The following is a 24290-nucleotide window of genomic DNA, read 5'->3' as shown; positions in this document are numbered from 1 at the left end:
AAAATGGCTCCTTACATGTTTTTTTTTTTTTTTTTTAATGAAATATTATCAATATTAATAAAGTGTTATGCACCAAACAGTAATTAGTAATTTTATATGTTTTTCAGAAGATCCCTGAAAAACACGTGAAATATTCATTAAATTATTCAAATATCGACAAACATTTTTTTAGCTTTTTACACACTGAACAGATCTAAAGTCAAACAACAGAAAATCCTTGAAAATACAAAACAATAAAATAAAAATTAACAAAGGAACTCTTCAATGCTAAAAAAAAATTAAAACAAATAATAATGATAAAAAAATATATATATATATATTATAATATAAATATAAATATAAATATATATATATTCAAAATTCTATTTTAACCAGTTTAAACTTAGATCCTCTGAAAAACACACAAAAATATACTTTAAAATAGGTAAAAACAAAGAGCAGAAGATCAGCAGTCTCCAAAATTAAATCACTCTGCTACGGAGCAAGGAATATCATTAAAACCAGTCCAAACCAGTTTTTTTTTTGTTTGTTTGTTTTTTTGCATACAGTACTTTCTTTTCTTGTCTTACATATTCAACTTAATTATAACCCAAAACCTCTAAAAAGCCAATTCCATTTGTAAACAAGTTTCTTGTAGCCAAGCTGCGTGCATTGTTGAAGTCAAATGGCAGAATTAATGTCAGTTTATAGCAGCCCATTGACACTAAAACATCACAGATCATAGAACAGCTCAAAAGACCATAGTGCTAGTAGCAAGATAGCTGCTTTATTTTATCAAAGTCAACAAACAGAAAAAGTTATTTTGATTGGCGCTGGAATTCTTCGTCTGAAGGTACTGGAAAGATTTGGGGGAAAAAGGTGCCAAAAAGTGCTTGTATTTGGTCATGAAAAAGGTGTATGAACCCTGAATACCAGAATGTGGTCCCTCCCAAGGTTAAGTGTCACGGCTATAAAAGTGTTAAAACTTTTTCTTTCATTTTACTTGAAATTCAAGTTGAAAAAAATACAATGAAAACAGAGAAATTATACGTGAAAAACATTTTAAGTACCATATAGACTCGCATAAAAGCCAACTTCATAAAACTGCTTTAAGATAGTCGAATAATTCAAAGTGAAATCGAAGAAATTGTGTACACCAACTGTGTGAACACTTTCCCTGTTTGCAATCTTGAGAGCTTGCAACCAAACATTAATCTAATACACTCCATATCTGTTTTGTCTCTGGGCTATCCTCAAATATCTCCTTTTTTTATTTATGGGTACTGTCCATGTTTGTATCTACTGTTAGCATGTTTGGCTTTGGGTGCAATTTCCAGTGATGTATCGGTTTTCTATCGTCTGACATTGTTTTCATAGGTTACTTCAGTGGCCTTTATTACGTTTAGCTTGAAGTCAGCTGTATGAGACGGGGCTTTTCTGTTCTCTCCAGTCATGGTAAAATCCAGCACACTTTTATCGTAAATCCTGTGGCCGCGTGTTCACGTTCCCCCATTGGCTTAATATTGGTTTGTTGCTTCTTTGAAAGCCACGCCCTCCTTCCTACGCACTGCCCTAAGTTCTTTACTGGTGGTACACGACCAAAAATGTGTATTTAAACCGACCCCTAATTTCAATATTTCACTTAATAGATCTAAATTAGGGTTATATGGGAGAATAGTTTCTGAGCACATTTTTTTTCCTGCGACAGCTTCACATTTCAGGGGCATGTTTTGTTTTCTGTTTCCGGTATTTTTTAGTTTGTTGACAGTCGGAAAATTTAGGATTAATTGGGTCTCCTGTTTGTAACAACATTCAATGTTTTGGTATTTTGAACCTATGTGGTTCAAATTTTAGACATCTTGCAGTTTGTTTTTAAGTGCTTTCTCTTGATTTCTTATCTTGAGGACTACATTTGTTTGCATGTTAGACCTGTATGAAATAAAAGTAACAAAATATACCAGTATTTAGTTCAGCTTCAGGATAATTAATAAATGTTTTCTGTTTTGATATATTTTGGACACCTGTAAAGGAAATTGCATAGGATTCCAGTTTGTTGTTTGACCATTACACCTCACTGTTTTTTGTTTTTTGACTATTAGGCACGGTTTACACCATTGTCACTATCGGCCAACCGTGTTGCTGTTCTTTGATACCTACGCCCTTTAGGGTGATTCTGCTTCTGTAACCCAGGAGAATTAATAAAAAGAAAAGGCTCAGAGGGGGGATTTTAGAACAGGTTGGAATTTATTTTGTGAGGCTTGGGTCTTCACCTGTTGTCCTTGCAAGCTCTGTCAGGACCAGAACGGAGACTGGACCCACTTGCGTTACGTTTCTCTCAGTTTTATTGAAAGAATGGAAAGGGTTGCACCCACGATACGGTGATAGCTGGTCGCGGGAAGCAGGTCGTGTGCGATGACGGTGTCTGGAACGGGAAAAAACGGGTCAGTAGCCTGGGGCAGGAGAGCAAAAAACGTGGTCGGGATCAGAAACTAGTCGAAAGCCAGGAGAGGAGAGGAGACGAGGTCGAAGCCGGGAAACAGACGGGAGCAAAAACAGGTGGGAGTCAGGGTCGGAAAAGTTTGCCTAGAGTACACTAAGTTTCACAGACGGACTGACAACAGGTGACAGAAAGGAGTGGGTTTAAATAGGGACAGGGAACCAATCAGAGTCCGAGGCAGTTGGCGCCAAAGGAGCGGGCACAGTCAAATCAGTAATCATGACAAGCTCAAATTGTCTCCTCTCCATATTTAGAGTGTCTACTAATCTATAAACCTCAAGATAATCTTACAGTTGTCGGTGGTAATCACAAAAGATTTCTGTCTCACTTAGTAGTGACATTTTCTAACAATTCCTTTGGTTTGTTAGTTGGATCCCTTAAACACTAGCGTCGTAGGGGCACCATTTCCCGTGGTGTGTCTTGGGCGAGTACAGCATAGTGGCCCCCATCCCTCTACAGACTTGAAATTTATCTTGCACGCATTTTTCATCATTTTCTATCAACTCTTTTGCCATAGATATATGAAAAGAAAAGAAAAAAAACGTTAAAACATTCAAACAATACCTGATATTATTTACCGTATTTTCCGCACTATAAGGCGCACCTAAAAGCCTTTTTTTTTTTTCAAAAGCTGACCATGCGCCTTATAATACAGTGCGCCTTATTTATGGATCAATTTTAAAGTTGCAAAGTTTTCCAACTAACTTGCAGCCGCCGACTAGATTTTCCCCCGAACGCCAAGTAGTACGCGGTGGATGCTGGGATTTATTAACCGGCGTTTCATTGGCTAACCAATGTGTCAATCATCATTTGAATCGATCACTATTGGCTAAAGTTATTCGGAGGTCAAGAGGCGGATCCTTTTTATCATTTACAGGCTGCCATTGGCTTAAACGGCAAACAAAGCCTGCAATTGGCCGAAAAAGATGTGTCAATCATCAGTTGAATCGATCACTATTGGCTAAAGTTATTCGGAGGTCAAGGGGCGGATCCTTTTTATCATTTACAGGCTGCCATTGGCTTAAACAGCAAAACAAAGCCTGCAATTGGACGAAAAAGATGAATGCGTATAGCATGTGGCTGACGGCATAGAGAAAGCATTTTTTTCTATTTTGTATTTGTAAATATTGTATTCTCCTGGATTTACTACCCTCACGGATATAAGAGGACATTGCCTGCACATTATTATGAACACAACGACTTCGGTGAGCTATTCCGGGTTTTATATTGTCCCTGTATCTTGTTTCAGACTGAACTCGATGTTTCTGTGATAAGCGGTACAGATAATGGATGGAATGGAGTGTCTATTTTTAAATTAAACTTAATTCCAATTGTTTATTGTCATATGCACAGTAAAGTTGCGAGCGAAAAAGAAAATAGATACTAAGGAATGGCTATCATTTCTTGAATCCCAAGACTTTAACCTTCCGAATGATGGAACGATGCATTTGAGTGACATCTTACGGACACCGCATCCGCACGTGTTCTCGACACGTATTTGCATCTTTGCAAGCTTTCGGAATGTTAAGGGGGTAATAAGTTGGACTGAACTATCTGACTGTTTTGTCCACGTTCCCATTGTAGCGCCTTATAATCCGGTGCGTCTTATGTATGTCAAAAATAGGACCAAAAACTATTTTTTCAGGGTGCGCCCTATAACCCGGTGCGCCTTATAGTGCGGAAAATACGGTAATTGTCTGTTACATCTGAGACGTGATATATGTTGTGTTTATTTTATGGCTGTTTGCGACGATTACTCCACAAATAATCGTTTTCTTATACTGCTTACTGTTCATTTATCTCAAGAGCCTGGCAGTCTTTACCCATTTGCCTGCCTGGCCGCGTGCCTCTGTCAGTCAAATATGTGAGATTTTGTCAAATATGACAGTTCAAGGTCAAGTTATTTATTCTCCAGACACACACGCACACACCTTGCATGCAAATAAGGCACTTTTGCTGTTTGAGTTATCGGTGTGTGTTTCCCTGTCGTGCCTATGAATAATGACGATGATTACTGAGGCAGTAAAATTAAAGACCGACCATATGGTTTATTTGCGACGCTTAAAAGCGCTTCCCCTTATATTCACCAGGCTTCTCACACAATTACATGCACATATGCATGTGCGACATAACCCATGCTTGAAATAAAAAATAGTCAAAAGAATGAGGGACTGGCAACAAATAAAGGGGGAATCGGAATGTAGTTAGTAACGTCATGCTGTTTGTATTACTTTCAGAAGCCTATCTTATCTACGATAACATACTATTGTTTTTTAAGCCTCTACAATATTAAAAAACCTTCAATAAATGATAAAGAAATACAATAATGCCTCCTTTATCGCGGTTAAGAGGGACCAGCATAAGGATATACCGATATGGGTTTTCCAGGGCCGATACTGCTACAGTTTGTCCGTATCTGGGGTAGGCTGATAACCGATATTTGATGCCAATACTAATTTACTGGAAAATCTTAAAATTTTCAAAACAGCCAAAAGAAACAAATAATATTTCATATGAATTCAAATAAAACTTTAATAGCTGTCTTTCAACACAACTAACATGACTAATCTTTCACTTCAACCGAAAACTAACAGTAGAATAATAAATAAAATTAGGTTTAGCAGTAACTCGTATAAAGGTATATAAATAAAAACATCAATACAACTAACAAGACTTAAATTAAAACAAAAAGTGCATTGAAATTTCCACAAAGCTGGTGAATTATTATGTGTAGGCACTCCTAATTTAGAGCCATATTGATGAACTAATGTTAACAGCTAATCACTCAGCCATCCAATTTAACGTGCTTTTGTATGTTCACTTTCAATAGATAGATAGATAGATAGATAGATAGATAGATAGATACTACATTGATCAAATGTTAATTCATCAGTCTCCACCTAAACATGCTTCCCTAAAACAAGTAAAGTAACTCTTAATCACACAGCCTTTACAATCTCAATATTATCAACGGCTTCATTCCAGGCTGCATCGTGTAGAGTTTGGAAAGCTTTGGTCAGAGTGGCTTTGCCCCCAGGCGCTCCTCCATTGAGAAGACTTTGAAATTGGCCCTAAAAAGTGCTTGAATTTTGCCATGACATAGGTGCTCAAACCCTGTTTGTAGCACTCATTTTGCAGTACACAATACAGCGATGTTTGGTTGTCAAATATTACAGTGTTCCCTTTAAATGTAATCATGTTTTTCCTGTGTTCCCAACTGTTCTTTGAAAGGGGATGTCAGTGTTGCCAATGTCAACCTTAAAACAAGAATGCCTTTATTGCCTTGTTCGATAGCCGACACATGGGGAAGAAAATAATTTGCTTTGTCTAACGTCTTGTCCATAGAGAAAGGCAAGCGGATAGAAGGCAAAAGTCTAGGAGACGGGAAACAAGATTAAAATAAATTGAAAAGACGCGAACTGCAGAGTGAAAATAACAGAGGAGGAGCCGGTTGGATTTTTCAGGTGCGCATGAAAGGAGATACCTTCATTCTCTTAGCGAGTGTTCGACAGGGAGAATGAGCTTGTGATCAAAACTGTGTGTTCGCGTACCCTTGACACTATCTCCAAAGTGTTTCCCGTGTCATATCACTGAAAGTTGCTTAACGGAAACCGGAACGGTTTTGCTTAAGACCGCTTCAGTCCCACCCTCAGTCTAGGTTTAGAAAATTGTCCCTCCGGAGTGAAATGTCTTTCTTGCAAATCGATGCACACATAACCAAGATGCTTTTATTGCGATTGAGCAGTGATCCTCCAAATATCCCATCGAAGAACTGTTGTGTGCTTTACCATATTACAATAAAAGGAACTGTCAAATTCTTAACGAATAAAACGGGAGATGAACGTACAGAAGAAAGGCTGCGGCATCATTTTGCCAAAGTCAATATTTTCAACTTCTACAAGGTGCAGCATCTCCATTCTTTACTGTTCTATTACATTCCCCCAAAATTAGATACAAAATGAATGATATGCATTTATATAGTGCTTTTCAAGTCAATGATGACTTCCCAAAGCGCTTTACAATGTGCTTTACATTTACCAATAGCGGCCGTGCAGCCATCCATGTAAGGCGCTAACCTGCTTATTGGGGGCATTAGGGGTTCAGTGTCTTACCCAAGGACACTTCGACATGTAACACGGAGGAGCCGGGATTCAAACTGCGATCTCTTGATCCCAAGACGAGCGCTCTAACTACTGCCGCCCCTAATAAGGTGAGAAAAGACACGTAGCTAGGTAATCTAACTGTGCAAGCAATCATTACAGTAAACCACACTTGTTCCTCTATAGTTTATTCTCCTGCATTCCCCCAGCCGCCCCTCTAACTTCGCGAAAAAACTGGAGTTACATGGACTCTTGCTTTCATTTAATCAATCTCGTGCTGGCATTAACTTCAAAAGACCACGTTTAATACAGCATAAAGAAAACCTGGGTTGTTTATGCCTGCATGCACTGTAAGCCTTGCCAAATTTGCTTGCAAGTTAATTTAGCAATTTCGAGCCATGATTTTTGTGAGCAAGATAATTGTTAAGAATCCTTTATATAAAAACTCACTATATAATCTGTGTTCAGTGTTCAGATACTTTTTGATAACAACAAAGATATAAAGAGTCTTTAGCTCTGTTTGCGCTAGGGGGACATTTCATGCCAGGAGGACAAGGTCCGGCACAACACCGGGTCGGGGGCCAGTCGCCCCTCGGTGCCAGCACGGTCCGGATGCCCTTGGAACCTTAGGTTAATCTTAGCTAAGGTCAGGTTTGAAGGTCTAACCTTAACGATCTTTTTTTAACATCTGTGTTGCAAAACTTGATGGTAATAACAACCGCTAGTGTGAATCAGCTCCTTTAGCTTGGGGCGGGGCTTTCAAGTCCGTAGTCGGGGGGGGTAAAGCAGGACGCTGTTGAAGCAGGATCCTGCCGTTGCGCCGTGCTATAGACGTCTGCCAGCAGACCCCGTGACAGAAGTTCGCGCCTGGCTACTGCCTTTCGCCTATCACGCCGGACAGCCGCTGCTGTCGCCCTGTGTTATGGACCTCAGTCAGTCGACCCCGTGACAGACGTTTGCCCTGACTGGCTCCTTTCTCCCCTTGCGCCGGACAAATTCGCATCCGCCGCAACCGCTCCTAAGCCACCCGTACTGCACGTGCCTCGCTGCCTTTAGCGGAATGTATACGTGGCGGGCCGCTGGCCTCTGTCCAGTAATGATCCTTACGCTGGATACCATATATACCACAATAGAAGCTGACCCACTAACACTGCTTTACAATAGCCACATTTTAAAAGAAATACAAGAAAACATGTTCACAAACATGGGAAGCAGTGAAGCCTCCATATTTCCTGGCTCGTGCAATCCTGAAAGCTTGCACACAACACTTAGCCTAGACATTCCATATACATACTGTCTCTGGGCTTCAAACCACTCGAAGATCTTAATTTCTGGGTACTATCCAAGACGGTTATTTTGTTTCTTTTTTCTTCAGGCATGGAGTAGTGCAATAATAAGTTTACAAACGAAAGGAACAAAACATTCAGCACACTTTTACTGTAAACTCTGTGCTTCCGTTTTTCATGTTTATTTTGTTGCTGCTGTATAAGCCACGTGACCTTTCCCACGTGCTTCCTACCATTCGCTATTGGTGACACACAACAAATTATCTAAACTACTTCATAAACCCCAATATGCTCCAAAACGGCTGGACCAATTTGAAAAATGTACACAATTGTACTTTGGGCCTCTGCGAGCGTCTTTAGCTAGGTTTTGTGTCAGGTTGCTCCCAAAAAATGACAACAAAATCGATAAAGTTCTGCTTTTGTTTGGTCTGTTTTCATGTGGACCAAATTGAGCACTGCAGTCCCTGATCACGACCAATCCAAGCAGCCAAATTCATATTCTGTTCCGCACGAGTTAGTGCCAACTCTGGTGATTCATGTTCTGCATTAAATGAGTAGTGCAGCAATATGGTAACAACAGTAGAGTTAGAGAATGTTATTAAGAACATGTTACTGTACTCTTTACCGAGAATAGTACCGTATTTTCCGCACTATAAGGCGCACCGGGTTATAGGGCGAACCCCGAAAAAATAGTTTTTGGTCCTATTTTTGACATACACAAGACGCACCAGATTATAAGGCGCTACAATGGGAACGTCGACAAAACAGTCAGATAGTTCAGTCAAACTTATTACCCCCTAACATTCCCAAAGCTTGCAAATACGTGTCGAGAACACGTGCGGATGCGGTGTCCGTACTATGTCACTCAAATGCATCGTTCCATCATTCGGAAGGTTAAAGTCTTGGGATTCAAGAAATGCCAACCATTCCTTTGTTTCTATTTTCTTTTTCGCTCGCGACTTTACTGTGCATATGACAATAAACACTTGGAATTGAGTTTAATTTAAAAATAAACACTCCATTCCATCCATTATCTGCACCGCTTATCACAGAAACATCGAGTTCAGTCTGAAACAGGATACAGGGACAATATAAAACCCGGAGTAGCTCACCGAAGTCGTTGTGTTCATAATAATGTGCAGCCAATGTCCTCTTACATCCGTGAGGAAAGTAAATCCAGGAGAATAAAATATTTACAAATACAGAATAGAAAAAAATGCTTTCTCTATGCCGTCAGCCACGTGCTATACACATTCATCTTTTTCGGCCAATTGCAGGCTTTGTTTTGCCGTTTAAGCCAATGCCAGCCTGTAAATGATAAAAAGGATCCGCCCCTTGACCTCCGAATAACTTTAGCCAATAGTGATCGATTCAACTGATGATTGACACATCTTTTTCGGCCAATTGCAGGCTTTGTTTTGCCGTTTAAGCCAATGCCAGCCTGTAAATGATAAAAAGGATCCGCCCCTTGACATCCGAATAACTTTAGCCAATAGTGATCGATTCAAATGATGATTGACACATTGGTTAGCCAATGAAACGCCGGTAAATAAATCCCAGCATACACCGCGTACTACTTGGCGTTCGGGGGGAAATCTAGTCGGCGGCTGCAAGTTAGTTGAAAAATTTGCGACTTAATGTTGATCCATAAATAAGTCAGCTTTTGAAGAAAATAAAGGCTTTTAAATGCGCCTTATAGTGCGGAAAATACGGTAATTGCATTTCAGGAAAGCGTTCCTTTGTCAGTGTTAGTCCCAACACTGACTAAATGACAACACACTAAATACGTACATTTGTCTTTCACCAGCGCTTACATCAACAAAGCCAATGACACTTCGCAGCAACTTACACTCATCGAGGCACTCCATTCCCCCGAGGGCCTGGCCGTTGACTGGGTCCACAAGAACATCTACTGGACCGACTCTGGTAACAAGAGCATCTCGGTAGCCACTGGGGACGGCAGCAAAAGGAAAATGCTCATCTTCACGGAGCTCAGCGAGCCCAGAGCTATTGCGCTCGACCCACACCAAGGGTAAGGAGGTGCAGGTGGAGTGCCTATTAAGTTATGGATATTGGATGTGGAAGGAGTGACAAAGAAAGGTGAATATTTCCCAATGTAAGACACAGTATCAATTACCGTAAATCCCAGACTACAAACTGCTCATTTTTTGCCGCATTTTGCCGCTTATTCTTTTTTTTTTCATGGTGGCATCGCTAAAAACGGTGATAAGCTCTTTTCCACAAGGTATGCAGTTTTTATACAAGAAACCGCGGTGACGCCTGGAAACATTTATGATGCCCTACAAGAAAAATGAGTCCTTGTTTTTGTCAACATTCTTCATCTAATATATAACAGGAGCAAAACAGGAGGTTTGACAGTACATCTTTTAAAATGTACTTAGTACTCACAGTGTTTCAACTTTTTCACCCACGAATTAGGTTCTCAATTTATACGTCCAAATTGAACAGCAGTGGAAGTTATTTATCAAAACGTTGCACTTCTCCTTTCATATCATCAAAGTCATTGTCAGGTCACTGGAGTTTCCTTTAATCCCTGAAGAACGACAACAATAGAATGCAATCTGTTTAATTTCCGCGACAACCACCAATGACGACAATATTAAAAGACACGTCTGTGTTGCAATCTGGCACTATTCTCCACTGTATTAAAAATTACGTTTAGTTCCTAAATATGAGCATGCTGCTTTACTCAGGTGTGCTTTGTAGTCCGGAATTTACGGTATTTTAAAAGAACTACATCTTTGACCAGGCGTGGGCAAACTATAGCCCATGGGCCACATTCCGCTCGTCATGCTTTTGAATGTGGACCGTCGAACAAAATAGTTAAGATATAATGACATTACATATAATAATAAATTAAATACTACTTATATTAAAATAGTTTTTTTGTGCCAGATTGGTCCCCATTGTCTCTACTAAAAAAACACTACAGAAATAGCAAAGAAATACCCCAAAATTACTTGAAAACATCAAATTGTGTGGTTATGAACAGGGACCTAATATATTAAAATGCTTTAATGTTGAGAATAATCCAGCACCCTTGTAAACACTTGTGAGGAGAAGTTGTTGGAAAATAAAATAATTTGTTTAAAATATACTGTATTTTTTTCAAGCAAAAAGACATTGGAAGTTTGTCTATCCCCCCCAAATTGTGTTGCATTGTACAAGACAGCAGGGCAAAAAAAACGTTCTATTTCAATTGAAAACAACCCCCAATATTGCGTTGTTTTGTTCAAAATCCAAACCCATATTTTGTGGTTTAAAACAACTCTTGTTATTACGTCATTTCGAACAGTAATTTGTTTTGAACCTAGTTCAAAACACAGACACATTTTAAGCTTATCAGCTTGTCAGGTTGCATCAGGTCTGATCCCATCATGTCTGTCTCACTCCATGAATTTATATTCTGGCGCTCTCGAGTGAAAAAGATTTATCTGTATTTTGTTGTCTTTTTAAATTGTCTCAATATATGTGTTGGGGTTGCTTAGACATTTCCATTTCCATTGACAGCGGGAATATACAAAATGCATTTTTAGTCCCAGCTTCTATAAATTATATTGTTGCTAGAGAGTAAGCAGGAAAGTTAGAAAAAACATGATCATCAAGTCCCGTTTTTGGGGGAAAGCTTTTGTGGTTAACTACTGAGCCCTTTTACCCACACATTTAAAGATAACAATTTAGGAATACATTCATAAATAAAGGACTATAATCACCAAAGCCACTGCCTCTTTGTCCTGTTGCCCTTTGGTATGTGCTACAGGCATGGTTGGGTAGGGTTACTTTAACATCTCATCTCATCTCATTAGCTGCACCGCTTATCCTCAGTAGGGTCGCGGGGTGCTGGAGCCCATCCCAGCAATCATCAGGCAGTGGGCAGGGGACACCCAAAACTGGTTGCTAGCCAATCGCAGGTTACTTTAACATGTTTACTTTTAATTACTTTTGGATTACTCCAATACCAAATATGCTAATAAAAGACAAAAGAAACTAAATATGAATAAAATTATCACTCACAACACGTGGTAAGCTTTCTCTCCTGGCTTTGATCTCTTTAATCTCCGGCAAAACTAACCTAAAATGGGACAGAAACAAAATGAAAATAAATCCAAACAGCTTGCCAACATCATTTTTGCCGTTCCATGTATTCCGTTACTCCCCAAGCCTGCACAAAATTTTGTAATTTTATTCATATTTAGTTTATTTTGTCTTTTATTAGCATATTTGGTATTGGAGTAATCTAAAAGTAATTGAAAGTAATCAAGTTAAAGTAACCCTACCCAACCCTGGCTACAGGTCCCTTAAAACAAGGACAAACAGGCTCAGAGACAGTTTCTTCCCCTGGGCCATAACCACCCTAAACAAGCGCACAAAACAGTGTACAATATCTTATCAGTTGTATCAAAAAAACGGGTACTCATGTTATTTATTGATATATTTGGGAATTTATTTGCTGGTAAATGTTATTGCATTACTTTTAATTGCACTATTGTTACCATGCATCATTTTTATTACACTATAATTACAACTTAGACCAGTCTCCACGCATTACCTTATAAATATTATCGCTTATTTATCCTGACATTCATTAATCGTATTTTTCTCTTTAACAACTTTTTACATGTTCAACCTGAAGTGTTATGTCTAATCTCGCTACAAACTAAGTTTCTATCTGCGGAAAATATATTAATCCAGTTCAATAATAACATACTAATTATATTGTTACAACTGCGCAATTAACCGAAATCTAATCGATATTGCGATTTGACGTAGTGTGATGCGTAATCGCAAGGCACTGCTGATCACCAGTGGGCGCTCCCTAGATTGTTATCGCATCGGGGAATCAACTGAGGTTTTGTCAGAAGGGAAGGCTAACAGCTAGGCTAAAAACTCTTAAGACACCACTACCGACGTAGCTCGTCACTAACCCCAGATCCATGACCCGTGAAGCGGATGACTTGGAGTTACTACTCGTAGAACACCGCTAAATCCTTGACTGACTCTTGTATTTTAATCTTTCCGGAGACCTTGTAAAAGTCTCGATTACCCCCTACTAGCGTGCAGCTAGCCAGCTGTTCTCTAAATCGTTTTCTTCCACTGAAAGGAAAAAGCCCTCCATTTTTGTTGTACTTTTGTATAATTTCAATAGACTATTTATTCAACTGCAATCCTGGTTCTTTTTGTAGCTCTATAGTTGCTATTCTGTTACACGCTAATACTCTCAGTCAATGATAATATCATCTTGAGGTAAATTTGCATGTCACTATGTTTAAGTTCTCCCCAAAAACAAAACTGTCATGGAAAATGCACTTTACTTTAGAAAATCGAAAATCTCATTGATATATGCAATGATAAATCGCAATTGGGATTTTTTCCAAAATCGTGCAGCCCTATTAACAACATAGTAATAAATTGCCCTAAGCATTAATGATATGCAAAAAGTAGAACCCTACTTCAAAAAGTTGACTGAATGCCGAGGTCTACTAAGATCTATTAAAGTTTACTAAATGAGAAGTGGTCCATTCATAATGGTCAATTGTTTTTTTTTTCCACTAGAAGACCCGATATTCATGCACCTCAACGTGACACAGTTTCTAAAGACAAACATCTCTTTCCAAAGGTTCATGTACTGGTCGGACTGGGGAGAAGAGGCCAAGATTGAGAAAGCTGGGATGAACGGAGTGGATCGGCAGGTTCTGGTATCCGAGCACATTGAGTGGCCCAACGGAATAACTCTAGGTAAGCAACTGTGAATGGGAAATCTTTTGAAATGTAGAATCAGGAGGGGAAATACAATCAATAAGCTCCCCAACCGAGTGAAAATAGTTGAAGTGCTGTCAGCAGCATGAGACTGTTCATCAGGCGCAAGCGAGAGAAAACAAAAGCAGTGCCGCAACCCCAAGGCCACTAGTGTTGCAGTAACTCACTTTGTGTCTGGCTTTCATCTATCAAGTCGACAAATATGTGCTATTGAATTAATAAGCCACACGCGCTGTGCTGTCGATACCTCTTATTATCGCCTTCAACTCCCCATGCAGCAGGAGCCAATTTTTTCGCAGTTTTTCTCGTCTGTGCTGGAAGAGCAACATACGGTTGCCGCACTCCGGGAATTCAAGAAGAAGAAAATATTAATTGTTTTCCAGAGCAGAACACAAAAGTTGTTCACAATACAACCCCAGAGTACACTCTTCCACTAGGGGGAAAGCTAACAAAACAATATACATCGAAGGCCGTACCCTTTAACCCAGATACATAGCTAGCGATCATAGACTTCCTTTGTCTTGTGGTTAATGGGGGTTAATAAATTATGTGATAGTCTAGCATAAGGAGTCTTGGACACCACAGTAATTCATTGTTTGATAAGCACCTGGAAGTTCTTTTTAATAGATAAGCTAGCATGAGTAGTAGCCTGGGAAACTGTTCGTGGCCTTTCAAGTTTTAGCTTTTTAATGAGAGACACCAAGTTGGCCAATCCCCCAAAATATGAAAAAAATATGCGTTTTTTTCCCAGCGGGTCTTAGAAAGTCACTATACTTGCACGCGCAACAATCATTTGGCCCATTTCAGCCAGGAGAAAATACAATATTTTGAAGTCACAACACTACCATTAAGGTAGCTTTTCCCAGTTGTAAATTGTAATGCCAACTAAAATGTAAAGTACTTGTAAACGTCATTTTACTCAAAACCTATACAGGGAGAGATTTGTCGCCAAAATATTTTAACATGGATTGTTCAGATCCAAGCACAGCAGTGCAGTGGTTAGCGTGTGTCCTGAGGTCATAGGATCAAACCTTCCTGTATGGAGTTTGCATGTTCATCGCGTGGAAGAGTTCATGTGTGGGTTTCCTCCGGGCAATCTGGTTTCCTCCAACATTCCAAAAACATGCATGTCAGGTTAATTGTCAAAAGGCGTGAGAGTGATTTGTCCGTCCCTGTGTGCTCTGTGACTGGCTGGCAACCGGTTCAGGGTGTCCCCTGCCCACTGCCCGAAGATGACTGGGATGGGCTCCAGCACCCTGGCGACCCTACTGAGGATAAGCGGTGCTCATAATGGATGGATGGATGGATGGATGTTCAGATCCACAATTATAATCATGGTTTACTCAATTTCTAAAAATATATTTTTTTAATAAATGCATACGCAAGATTTAAAATCGCATAAGTTTTTTGCAGATGTATTTGTGGATCTACAAAATTCATGATTCATACCAAATTTCTTCTTTCAATGTTACTGTAAACATTGAAAAAAATGTCTTTGAAAGTCTGCAAAAAAGTGCTTGAATTTGGCAATGACGGAAGTGTACAAACCCTGTATTAACTTGTATTAAAAGATATTTTGGCTGAGAAAATATTTTATCTCTCTTTACCTAAAAAGTGCATGGCAAATACAGTTGCATAAATTGTCTCTTGTAGAACAAACTGCCACTTTGAAATGATTCTATCAAATAGAAACACATCTTTTGAATGTCGAGTTTACCAAAGCCCTACAGTGTCCACGAAGTAATTGGCCCAATAGCAAACAGGACTGAAAATTGAAAAGTGGAGAGTAAACACCGATGCAGCAGACCTAATCAGTTTGCTCGCAGACTGCACGTATCTGGCCCCCCAGTCGAGAGGTGAAGCTGCATTATTGCGATTACATCGGTGTTTTGCTAGCGCATGCGCCTCTGCTCTTATGTCCTACAAGATTGATGGTGTACCTACTTGGCCCCAGAATTCATAAGCCTCTCACTCTTTTTTTTTTGGAATAAACTCCCGATTGTTCACACTCCTCGTCCTTTTCTCCTTGGATAGCCATTACACCCCCCACACCCTCTTTCTCTTTGTCCAGATTTATCCAACAGGCGTCTCTACTGGGTGGATTCCAAGCTCCACCTGCTGTCAAGTGTGGATTTAAATGGAGGCAACCGCAGGGTGTTGCTGTCTTCTCATCACCACCTGGGACACCCGTTCGCCCTCACAGTATTCCAGGTACAAGATATGATTGAACATAATACTTATAATAATATAAGGCAGTAGTTCTGCCCACTGACGGTCCATCTGAAACCTCAGTGGAATTTTTTAAATCTAGGCTTATAATACACTTATATTCTATAGTTCAGGGTTCTCCAACCTTTTTCAAGCTGAGGTCCACTTTTGGTTACTACACACGGTGCCCTACTTACAAACGAGACAGGTTCCAGACGAACGTTTGTAATTTGAATTTGTTCTTAAGTTGCTCCAGTGCTATATTTTATATGTTTAAGGTTTATATAAGTATGTTTAAGGCTTGATGCGCTTCAAGAGTTAGGCTACTTCCTCCTCCAAGGTAAAATGTGGCCGAAAAAAAGCGTTCCGACCATTTTCTCAACCGCATCAAGCTTTCTTATTCCACTTTCATTTTAAAAGGAATGGCCCGCCTCTTCTTTACACTTTACACCAAACATATTGAATATCTGCACGAGATATTAAACAATAAAAAAGTTCTTAGCGCACTAGAGATACAGTACATGTAGTACTGTCTATTTACGCACGCTATAGAAAGTAGAAGCCGTATTTCTTCTTCGGGGTGGATGCCAGGTGTCCTCTCTCAGCGCCACACGCCGGTAGCGGCGAAAAGAAGCACTACAGTACTGTCCACTACTCAGAAAGAGGTGCACACAATACAAAATCTAACTTACTGCAATGTCCGGATATTGCTCGACATCCTGAAAAAAATGTTCGTATCTACTGTTTTGCGTAAGTCAAATGGTCGTAAGTAGGGGAGTGTCTGTAATTAGTGCAAAGGGCACCCAGTTAAATATGAATTTCCGAAATAGCAACTTAGCTAAGTGGCTTGCTAAATATCAAAACGGTAACTTGATAGTAAGCTTGAAAGGGAATCAAGTTGAAATAAAACTGAAAAAAACCCTCAATGTAAGCTAGATACCTAGCCATAGGGGTAAAAAGCCATAGCCAGATAGAAAGCAAAACAGAAGCTTGTTAGCTAGCTAGAAAGAGGCCCAAATTTAGCTAAAAAACTAGCAAAAAAGATAAATTGTTAGCTGGATACCATGCAAAAAAATGTAATGTGCTTTCTAGACAACTTGCTAAATAGCTAAAAGGCTAAAAAGGAAGATAGCTAGCTACAAAGCTAAAAAGTTAGCCAAATAGCTAGGTTAAAAAAACTGCACATTTTTTGCTTATTTGCTTTGTAAAATTCATAAAGTGGATTTTAGTTTGTTGTATGTTTGTAAATAAATCAATAAACAGATGAATCAATAAATTTGATAGATACACTGAATCTCATATTATTATGTTAATTGCTTAAAAATAATTTCATAGATTGTTATTTATTTAAATTTCTAAATCCACATATCATATTATTAGGATGTTGTTACTATGTTATAACTAGGTTAGTTATTAAAAAAATAGGGTTAAATAGACTCAGTCAACCAATTACCAGAAAACCATAATAAACCAGCACGGGTGAGATGTTTTCCGGCACCTCTTTGGGGACCCCTGCTATAGCTTATAAATGACCTGTATATCATGTTGATAATGCCTGTGCATTGCAACATCCATTGCAGCCTAGTCATCCCGGAAGGGGGATTCTTTGTTTTCCTCATGCTAAGGTTTTGCGTTTTTCCCTGCTCTCATGTAGGTTTTAGATCAGGAGATGGTGTTATAATGGTCTGTAACAGTCTGCTGTCTGGACAACCCTTTGAAACTTCTTGTGATTAAGGGCTATACCTATAAACATAACTTAACCAGTCCTCAAATGGGCATACTTAATAACGCATTCATATTCAGTGCCATAACGTATAAATGTTTTTTTTTTTTTGTCTGTTTGTTTTTGTTTTTTAATATTGTCAAGGATTTGGCACAGGTCATCAGTATGTATCAAGACTTTGGGAATGATTTCAGTATGAAAAATCATCCTTAAATGGCAGGAGACATTTTCATGACATCTTAGTCCACACATCGAGGGAGATCCCACTCCCTAGTGTTGTTTTTATTTATATATATGTGTGTATATATGTATATATATATATATATATATATATATATATATATATATATATATATATATATATATATATATATATATATATATATATATATATATATATATATATATATATAAAATGTGTGTGTGTGTGTGTGTACAGTGAAGTAAAATATGGTGGTTCTATTTGCATCTATATATTGCTTGGCGTTATTGGACCACAACCCACGCGAAAAACCAGGGATTACTTTACATAGTTGCTAATACTATATAGATGTATAAATTTTGCTGTATAGTGTAGTGTGCAACTGAAAATGTCTGCTACAAAGCACAACGAAGAACTCAAAACAACAGAGTGTGAATAGCTACTTTTTGCAGTTTTCTAAATGAAGCACTGGGAGGGTACATGGCTTTCACATAATAATTGATTAAGAAGCATGTAATGATGTCAGGCTAACCTATAAATGAAACAGGAAGCTTGATTGAAATAATCTTCATTAGAAGTTAAAATGATGAGCCAGTTTAGCGATGATAAAGAACTTATTATTATTTTTTAAAGCTCTCTAAAGCTGGGCAAGAAGAAGCCTTCACAAAGAAATCAATGTAACTAATGTAGTAGAATTTATTAGGCAGGAATGACTGGTTTTGGATAAGCCAATCTAGTATTACTTTAAAAGTGTGGGCACGATCCAGTGCAAATCGAGGGGGTTTCATGTGATCAGCGGGAAGTACTTTTATCATTCCTCGTTTTTGCTGCACACACGGCAAAGATGAGAAGGAAAGAGGTGGCATTCATCATGTCACATCACGAGTACGTGGGTGTGTTTTTCCGTGCCAGCATGCAAGTTCACGTCTGAAGATTGATCACCGTCTGTGCCTCTTTATTTTCCTGCCATCCGTTGCGCTTAACATATAAACTGAATGAAAGAACCTACTGCCAAGCAGTTCCTGTTCCAATGGACTGAAGCCTACTGGTCTATAATTTACCATTTTGTCTTACTGAGTACCGGATTTTTCCGTGTACAACGCACACTCGTGTATAACGTGTGTAATGGTTTTGACTTTTGGAATCGTTTCATGGGCGTAACCAGCCCAAATTCAACGCAAACAACCCCAAAATAATAGCTTTTTTAAAGAGTCAGTGAGTAGTATTTAGTGCCTCCTCATTCAGTAAAAACCCAATTTGAATACTAGGCAAAATTACAGGAACTATGCTACCAATCGTGTTAATTTTTATAGATATCCAAAGGGTCGAGAAATTTGTATCTATTTTACATAGCTGAATCCCCACATAGTCGTTGTCAGCATGTTTGTCTGAAATCTTGCTGCTACACTGTACTCTTAGCAGTGTTTTTTGTTCCCAACAGGGCCTTCTAGTGTTTAAACATTAGGGCTGTAATACTCTCCATTCCATAAAGGGACAGTCTGTATTTTTTTGAGCCTTCTTTCTGTACAAAAAAAAAAGAATTTATATATATGTATTGATTTGAATTCTAGGCACAAAAACATGAACCTTTATATCAATGTTAAACTTGTTTTAAAATAGTTGACGGAGCGATTTGTATATATTTTACATGGTATACAGTCTATAGGAAGTAGAAGCTGAAAACACTGCCATGTTTTGTGTCTTGCTGCTTGCTATGGCACTGGGTTTTATTTACATTAGACATTAGTGTCATCGAGTGGTCAAATATGGCACACTGGGGCCTTCGGATGATCTTAAATATGATAAAAACGCTAGATATTTTTAGTTTTTAAGTGAAACGAAACAAAAAAGAGAAAACAGCATAAAAAATTATCCACTGCCATGATCAGTCTGTTTGATTCCCTAACACCTCTCTTTTGTCTATTGCAAACAAAAAACATTGCCACAGAGCACAGCATAACAGCAAGTTGGCAGACGAACATAGCGGTGACTTCTAGGTAGGGATTCCATGATGTAATATAAGTACAACTTTCTCCACCAATGATGGTTTTTTTATATATATATAAAAAGTTATCATTGGTACCTTAGTTTAGCTTTTTTTTCCAATTATTCTAATCAATGTTGTTGATTGCTTTTTACTGATAGTTTTTTGTACTACTTGGAGGCACTAAATATTACACACTGTCTCTTTAAGTACAGAAAGTAACCAGCTAGACTCTCTGGGTGCTCAGCTCCTTTCAAGCTCTAAACCTAAAATCGCACCTGGTTTGGGGGTTTTTGGACATGGATCATAGTTTTTGCGATTGCAAAGGACGCTAGAGGTCCACCGCAAAATTTGTTTTTCAGTCACAGTCTTGTTTAGACGGTAATGTTTTCTCTCATTCTCATTAGCTGCAACCGCTTATCTTCAGTAGGGTCGCGGGGGTGCTGGAGCCCATCCCAGCAATCATCGGGCAGTGGGCAGGGGACACCCTGAACTGGTTGCCAGCCAATCGCAGGGCACACGGGGACAGACAACTCACTCGCTCATTCGCACCTAGGGACAATTTGGACCGGCCAATTCACCTGAAATGCATGTTTTTGGAATGTGGGAGGAAACCGGAGTGCCCGGAGGAAACCCACACAAGCACGGGGAGAACATACAAACTCCGCACAGGAAGTCTGGAGCTGGATTTGAACCCACGCAGGAGGTTCCCAAGACATGAACTGTGCCGCACATGCGCTAACCACTGCGCCGCTGTGCTGCACGGTAATGTTTTATTTTTAAAAAATCGTACCCTGCACATTATTAGTATTGTTTTATGCATTATGAATTTGCAGTTCATTATTTTTTTAACAAAGATTGATTTTACAAAAGTGGAAGACAAGCATATGAATTAGTTGATCTAGAACAATACAGGATTTATTCACACGAGGCATGGAAGTCTTTGAGATGGCTTTTAACGAGCGTGGCACTCGTATATATATATATGCATCCATTATCTGCAGCACTTATCCTTGGTAGGTCGCGGTCCCAGCTATCTTCGGGCTGTCGGCAGAGGACACCCTGAACTGGTTGCCAGCCAGTCGCAGGGCACACAGGGACAGACAGTTCGCTCGCTCATTCACACCTAGGGACAATTTGGACCGGCCAATTAACCTAACACGCATGTTTTTGGAATATGGGAGGAAACCGGAGTGCCCGGAGGAAACCTACACAAGCACTGGGAGAACATGCAAAGTCCACTCAGGAAGCTCGTTCTCATGACCTCAGAACTGTGCCGCACACGCGCTAACCACTGCGCCAGAGCCCATCCCAGCTATCCTCGGTCAGTGGGCAGTGGACACCCTGAACTGTAGGGCACACAGGGACAGACAACTCACTCGCTCATTTTAAAAAAATCGCATAATTTTTGTCTACGTTATTTGGGGAACATAGAGTAGTTTGGTTGAATTTGTTCATTCTTTTTTCCAGGACCGCATATATTGGACAGATTTGGAGGATGAAGCAATATACAGCGCCAATCGCCTGACAGGCAACGATGTAGCCAAGGTAGCGGAGCACCTCAACAATCCACTCGATCTGGTGGTTTTCCATGAACAGAAACAGCCAAAAGGTAGGCAGGCTTCCACAAATGTTTATTCAAAATATATACATCTAATCACAATTCACGCATTCCTTAACCGCTTCCTTTGGTGTGTCTTAGGAAAACAACACAACCCCACTCCCTGTGTTGTTAGGTTAGGGTTTGTTCCTCCACAGGAAATGTATACTATTGGTTTCCATTGTCACCTGTAACAGGAGAAGCCTTATGATCTGTCTCAAACAAAGTCCCTTCTTCACCTGGTCCCTGTTGTAGTCGGTGTAAAGCGTCCTCCCGCTCATCAGAGATGATCGAGACCTTGGCATTAATGGGCAGCAATATGCACCTCATAATTCAGCAATAGCGCACCAAGCCATAACTGGTGGAACAGATTTTAAAAAGATGTATAAAAATGCTGAAATTCAGTCCAAAAGAGGCTTTTCTTGGTTTCCAAGACTGAAAAGACAATATTTTGGTCCTTGTTAGACAAAGTAACCACAACAACGACCATTTTCCTGACTAAATTAGTATCACGTCAGACGGAGTCCATACCACCCAATTTTAGACGTCTATTTTTGGACTAAATCCTGTCCAGAAATAAGCTGACCATATTTATCCAAAATCAAACGTCTAAAAAATGTCCAGTGCTGCGTGGAAGACTCCTTCTTTTTTTGTGTCTGATAACTTTGTTCTGTTTTTGATATTGGCCACAAAGGAGGATACATAGGATTTGGTTATTTTTACTATTATTGTGTATTTCTTTTTGTTGTTTTGATTACAGCAATCATGTTGCTGTTCCTAGATTTCCAAACTCTTTAGAATGAATATCCTTTTGTAACCTTGGAGAATAAATAAAAAGAGATTTATCATATTAGGTTTGGGCTTTACTCATCTTTAAAATACTATGTCCTGATATCTAAAATTTTACGCAGATTTAAAATGTCAATTTAAAGAGAATATTGCCGATTTATGCTGCCAATGACAGCACAAAATACCATAACCTTTTAGCGTTCTTAGCCATTTTGGTTAACATTGAATCCTGTATCCTTTGCTGTGTCATTTACATTGTACACAACTAAATGTCATTTAAGTCGATACTTGATGTGCTGAGTAATGGTAAAAAAAAGTCTGTCCTCCCTCCATTTTTTTCAAATTGTCCTTCATTTATCCGCCAAACAGGAGCTGATGTCACAAGATAATGTTTTGGCTTTTCTTCTTAAATGCATCGACTGAAGGATCTGTGTTCACTCAAAATGGTCCTGTTTAAATATTTGGAAAAGTCACAATTAGAGTTTATAAGTTCATGCCTCATTTCCTACCCTTAATCAAAGCCCAAAGCATCCTTGTCAGTGGGGTATTAATTGCATGATCTCATTATAAGTCATTCAATTCACCTCAAGGACATATACAGCAATTAGTCACGTTTTTTTTAGAATTGGAAAAAAGTAGAAGGAAACAATCCTCATGTACAGCACGAATGAAGGAGTGCTTTAATTGCTGCTTCCATTTCAACACAGTCCCTTTCTTTTCACATTAATTAACAAATACATTCTGATATGTGTTATAAAATCCCTGCAATCATCAACACATGTTCTTCATGTCATTTTAAATATATTTGTAGGTGTTCCTCTAGCCTTGCTTTTACAATTTTCCCTTTCTTTTGTTCAGCCAGGAGAACTCTTGACTGCCGTGGCCCCTCTACACACACTGGCGATCAAATTAGAGAATAACTTTACGATTTAATCACTCTGGAAAAAAATGCAATTTTCAGTGCTCAACAGTTTAAGAAAATTTTGTTGTCTCTATACCATGCTACTACAACTTTTTTCACGAAATGGATATGGTATTTTATTAAACAACAAAAATAATATTTTGTCAAAAATGCTCTGATCAAAATTAGAGAATACTTTCAGGTGCCTCCCACCTAATAGTGCTAATCTAGTACATGGTGCTAACGGTCTTGTTTATCCGTCAGGCCCTATTTAACTGGCATTCTAACTGCCAGTTTCACAGACTTTGCAAGATAATAGGCCGTTCAAACGTGACTGAAAGCCTCCAGCAGCAGGTTGTCCAGATGGAAACGAAAGGAATGACGCTAGACACGTTGACTGTTACAAATCTGTTATTTCAAGAATTATATTATATTTTTACAAAACTACAAACTCATTTAAATCGCCCAAAAAAGGATGGTCCTCCGCGGAGAATAATGCAAGAGAGGACAGGTCACTGCGGAGGATGTCAGTGGGTAATTGTTTCTACACTGTCGCTTGAATTGCTCACCAGTTCAGTGCTGAACTTGGTAAGGATCTGTCTCGCAGTTTAAGAGTATTTGGACTTAAGGCCCACACTGCAGTGACCAAAACTCTTATCAGCCAAAAAAATAAAAAAGTTACATTGAGCTTTCCTAAGGTGCATGTTGCATGGACTTAGAAGAACTGGTCCAGAGTTAACTTCAGTGATGAAAGCAAATTTAATGTATTTGGGTCTGATGGGAGGCATTTTGTTGGGTGACACATAGGAGAGAGACTAAACCCAAAGTGTGTAAAAAAGGCAGTGATCAGTGAAAGCAGGAGGAAGAAGTGGGCACGTTTTCTGCAGCAGGACGTGGACTTCTTGTACAGCTAGCTATATGGCCGAGTGAATCCAAATGTGTATCTGAACCTTCTTCAACAGCACATGGTTCCTCACTTGTGTTCATCACCCAATCAGCCTGCAGTCTTCATATAGGACAATGTTGCATGCCACACAGCAAAACGGTTACAGACTTTTGTTTTAAAGGTGAAAAAGTTGAAATAATGGCATGGCCTGCCCAGAGTCGTAACGCTACCACGAAACGACCGAGTGCTCGTGACCGCTCACCGCCTGCATCGGTTCGTCCCATTTAGCATGTGGGTATCCTAACATACAGACCTGATCCCACACTCTTGTGTTTTGTTTTTATTTATTTTTTTAGT

General features: G+C 39.2%; 1 protein-coding gene across 4 annotated transcripts in view; it reads left to right on the top strand.

Moving 5' to 3' along the window:
• LOC148355190 (low-density lipoprotein receptor-related protein 8-like) overlaps positions 1 to 24290 on the top strand; it is a 245425-nt gene that overhangs the window by 185268 nt on the left and 35867 nt on the right. For all 4 annotated transcript variants that reach the window (XR_015852190.1, XM_088349134.1, XM_088349131.1 and 1 more), the window contains exons 11-14: positions 9670 to 9894; positions 13501 to 13619; positions 15712 to 15851; positions 21228 to 21369. Coding sequence is in view for 3 of the 4 variants with exons in the window: in XM_088349134.1 (XP_088205260.1) it covers positions 9670 to 9894; positions 13501 to 13619; positions 15712 to 15851; positions 21228 to 21369 (626 nt within the window). In the remaining variant the exon portion in view is untranslated. The remainder of the gene's footprint in view (positions 1 to 9669; positions 9895 to 13500; positions 13620 to 15711; positions 15852 to 21227; positions 21370 to 24290) is intronic.

Source organism: Urocampus carinirostris, chromosome 12, assembly GCF_059441175.1.
Source record: "Urocampus carinirostris isolate Australia breed hairy pipefish chromosome 12, RoL_Ucar_1.0, whole genome shotgun sequence".
NCBI classification, from domain to species: Eukaryota; Metazoa; Chordata; class Actinopteri; order Syngnathiformes; family Syngnathidae; genus Urocampus; species Urocampus carinirostris.
The sequence above is the reverse complement of the archived record's forward strand: the minus strand, read 5'-3'. Positions and strand labels throughout refer to the sequence as shown.